At 40.2% G+C, this 3,945-nt stretch overlaps 1 protein-coding gene across 1 annotated transcript; it reads right to left on the bottom strand.

Annotated features, from left to right (window-relative positions):
* Positions 1 to 395: 395 nt before the first annotated feature.
* LOC311000753 (uncharacterized protein) lies at positions 396 to 3,507 on the bottom strand. Its single transcript, XM_083991579.1, has 3 exons — positions 3,399 to 3,507; positions 2,456 to 2,662; positions 396 to 1,655 (listed from the first exon to the last, which is right to left on the bottom strand). Exons 1-3 carry the CDS (start codon positions 3,496 to 3,498, stop codon positions 601 to 603), a joined length of 1,362 nt encoding a protein of 453 aa, XP_083847705.1. The 5' UTR covers positions 3,499 to 3,507; the 3' UTR covers positions 396 to 600.
* Positions 3,508 to 3,945: the final 438 nt, after the last annotated feature.

Below are 3,945 nucleotides of genomic sequence, written 5' to 3'. Positions count from 1 at the left end.
CTGTCGTTTTACTTCCGCTGGGTGTCACACTCAGAAGTTCCGGTGGGGAACGACAATATTTTTTTCATTCCCCCTCAAAGTTTCGTTCCATAGAAATCTTCTAAAAACAAACTGGAAAAAGTTGTAAATCTAGGTATAAAAGAAGAAAACCAACACGTACAATTGCCTTCATGGCCAAAGAGGAATTATAATATTTCATTATACATGATTTCATTCTAATTTATTTTATTCAACGAAGGGACCAACACAATCAAGAGATTTCAAGTTAATTAAAGAATAATATTTGTCTGGTAAACGTTAATATTAGTATGTTTAGCACAAAATGAAGCACTACAGTCAGAAATTACTTCTTTTTTATTTATTTATTCAGGTGTTCAGTGCAAAGTACATGCAATCTGGCATCATCACTTATAACTGTGGTAGAGTATGAAAATATTAACATGACTATTTCACAGCTCAGTTATTTACATTCTTAGAAACTAGACTCAAAGTAAAACAATGATTTTTTCCAAACCACTTAGTCGTCTGTGAACTCTCCATTGGGTGCGGAATATGTCCCACATGTTCAGTCAGTCTATAACTTGTTATCTGTATGGATCATTATGTCTTACCAGGATAAGGCTTCTCACCTGTGTGGGTTCTTCTGTGTTTCGTCAGGTGTGCATTGGTTGTGAACTTTTTCCCACATGTTTCACAAGAATAAGGCTTCTCACCTGTGTGAGTTCTCATATGGACCACCAGGGTTGTTTTACGGTTAAAACATTTGTCACATAATTCACAAGAATAAGGCTTCTCACCTGTGTGGATGTACATATGCCGAATCAAATCTATCTTCCAGGTAAAATTTTTCCCACAAGTGTTGCAGGTGTATGGCTTCTCCCCTGTATGGGTTCTTCTGTGTTTCGTCAGGATTGCACTGGTTGTGAAACTTTTCCCACATGTTTCACAAGAATAAGGCTTCTCACCTGTGTGAGTTCTCATATGGTCCACCAAGGTGTGTTTATGGGTAAAATCTTTGTCACACATTTCACAAGAAAAAGGCCTCTCACCTGTGTGGGTGTATGTATGCCTAATCAAATCTATCTTCCAAGTAAATTTTCTCCCACAAGAGTTGCAAATGTACAGCTCCTCCCCTGTGTGTGTTCTCATATGTAAGTCTAAGTTTGTTTGATGCATAAAACGTTTCCCACATTTTTCACACAAATAAGGTCTCTCACCTGTGTGAGTTCTTGAATGTCTTTTCAGTTTTGACCCGTCACTGAATTCTTTCCCACAGGTGCTACAACAAAATGTCCTTTTCCCTGTGTGGCCTTTCTTAGTGTCACAGTGACGTCTCTTCTGTGGTTGTGTCTCTACATTTCCAGGTGGTTCTGGGTCTACATGTCCACTTCCTTCCTGATGTTGGCTCTCAGCTACAGCAGAGCTGTGAGAGAGGAGCTGCTGGTCACTGGTTGGTTCTGGTTCTCCGTGGTCACTTCCCTCATGAGTAGGAGTCAACATAAAGGTGTCAGTCTCCTGCTTCAGTAGCAGCTGCTCTCCCTCCTGACTGCTGCAGACCTCCTCCTCTTCGTCTTTAATCTGTGGAGGCTCTGGCTCCTCCTGCTCCAGACTGGAGAGAACAAACTCCTCCTTACAGACAAGTGGCTGTGGGAGCTCTGGAACAACAAGGAGACATGAAAAATAGCAGAAATATAGAGTAGAAAGTGTCTGATTAAGTGACAGTATCTATCAGTGACATCATAACATATTCAGGAGAAGAAACAGGAAGTACAGAGAAGACACAGTCAGATAGACACACAATCAGACATTTAAATCTCAGTAATACCCCTTTCCCGCTGGCCCAAAAAAAACAAAACAGTTGACAATCGGCTCAGCAACTTGTGTTTACCCGCTTCAAACAACTATGCAACTGATGCAGGTTTTAATCGGCTTGGCTCCGACTGGCTTGCAGTGGAAACGTCAGACCTGGGTCAACCCGCTAATTTAAGTGATTCTGCCCCAGTCGCAACTCGTACAAGACGCTTTGGGAAAGCGACTGAATTTGAAGGAACAAAATCAGATCTGAATGAACTGGCTACTGTGTTACTTTTCAATAAGACTATGCTGGTTTTACAGACCTTTTTTTTAATTTTATTTTTTATTTAGTATTGAAAATACAAACTCTCAATGAGGACAACATCAACAGTAATACACATGAAAAAACAGGCACTTGTAGAGTGCAAACATAACAGTAGGGGAATCATGAAACAAAAAGGTAAATAATAAATAAATCAAGGCAAATAAATAAAGTACAATTTCCCAGGCATACGCGTTCAACATAAAAACAGAGCAGCAAAAGATAAGTTAAATTTAAATAAAGTTTAGAAGAGAAGGAGACGAGAAATATTAAAACTTAATTTTATTGCATACTTGTTGTTTGTCTTTTTAAGGGATGAAAAGAATAGGTTTTACAGACCTGTCCTGTGTAGCAGAGTTTCAGGTTTCCAGATGATATCCTGCAGTCTGTCAGTCTGCTGCTTCAGTAGCAGCTGCTCTCCCTCCTGACTGCTGCAGACCTCCTCCTCCTCTTCCTCTTTAATCTGTGGAGGCTCTGGCTCCTCCTGCTCCAGACTGGAGAGAACAAACTCCTCTTCTTCCTTAGAGACAAGTTTCTGTGGGAGCTCTGGAACAACAAGGAGACATGAGACAGAGATTACTACTGTGATTATAAGAAAGAAAAAAGGTTTGGCAGCTCAGATCATGAGCTGTTATTAGTTAACAAACCACAAGGTGTCACTGTCCTTCTGTGTTTTCAAGTCTTTGAAATCCTTTTTTCCATGTCTCATGCAACCTGTGTGTTTGATGATTAAAATACTATCATATACAAAACAGTAGTGTAAGAGATATTGCACCGATTTTGTGTAACAATGTCACAAAGGGTTTTAGGAAAAATAAATAATTAGTTGTTGCTGTATATTGAACTCTCTCTCTATGTCCTGTTTATCTCTAAAGTGTCCAGTCAGTTGAAACCAAGAACTGACTGACATCACTTCCTGTGGAGGAGGAGGAGTGTTTTTATCAATCTGATGTCCTCGACCCTCAAAGATGTAATTTACTTCACCTGTAGTGAGTAAGTGAGTGAGTGCAGAAGGCTGTACAGGCTGAAAATGATATAAAAAAGGATAATGATATGATGTTTCAAACAGTTGTTGTTGGTTTGGGACTTCCCTCCATTTTCTCCCTGTTTGTGACAGGACACACAGCAACACACAGCTCTCTCTTTGATCTTTGTTTACGTATGTCATTTCCTGTACTCTGACACCAACTGGTGTCTCTATGACGACAAAGATAGAAGGTCAGTAGATACTACTTACACTTCAAATTTTAGACAAGTCCAACACTGTAAAGACTTTTTTTACCTGTCTGAGTGTCACTGTTAGAGCTGTGAGAGAGGAGCTGCTGGTCACTGGTTGGTTCTGGTTCTCTGTGGTCACTTCCCTCATGAGTAGGAGTCAACATAAAGGTGTCAGTCTCCTGCTCCAGTAGCAGCTGCTCTCCCTCCTGACTGCTGCTGACCTCCTCCTCTTCCTCTTTAATCTGTGGAGGCGCTGGCTCCTCCTGCTCCAGACTGGAGAGAACAAACTCCTCCTGACAGACATGTTGCTGTGGGAGCTCTGGAACAACAAGAAGACATGAAAATTAGGCCATCATTGATATAGGGGAAAGGTGTTGATAATTGTAGGGGGCCCAGCGCCCAGTGGAACCCACAAAAAACCCCAGTAGTCTAATCTTTGTATGACTGATTTATTCTGCATAAGACCCTGACTAATACTCATAGTAATGCTGCATTAACACCAAAACAAAGTAGGCTAAATAAAAAACGATAATACATGTATTATCGTTTTTTATGTACTCGTTTATTTTTCTTAGACTACGTAGTCTAAGAAAAAAAAAACTGAAAAAGTT

The sequence above is a fragment of the Trachurus trachurus genome (genome assembly GCF_905171665.1).
Source record: "Trachurus trachurus genome assembly, chromosome: 17".
Taxonomy (NCBI): domain Eukaryota; kingdom Metazoa; phylum Chordata; class Actinopteri; order Carangiformes; family Carangidae; genus Trachurus; species Trachurus trachurus.
This window is presented reverse-complemented; position numbering and strand designations above follow the sequence as displayed.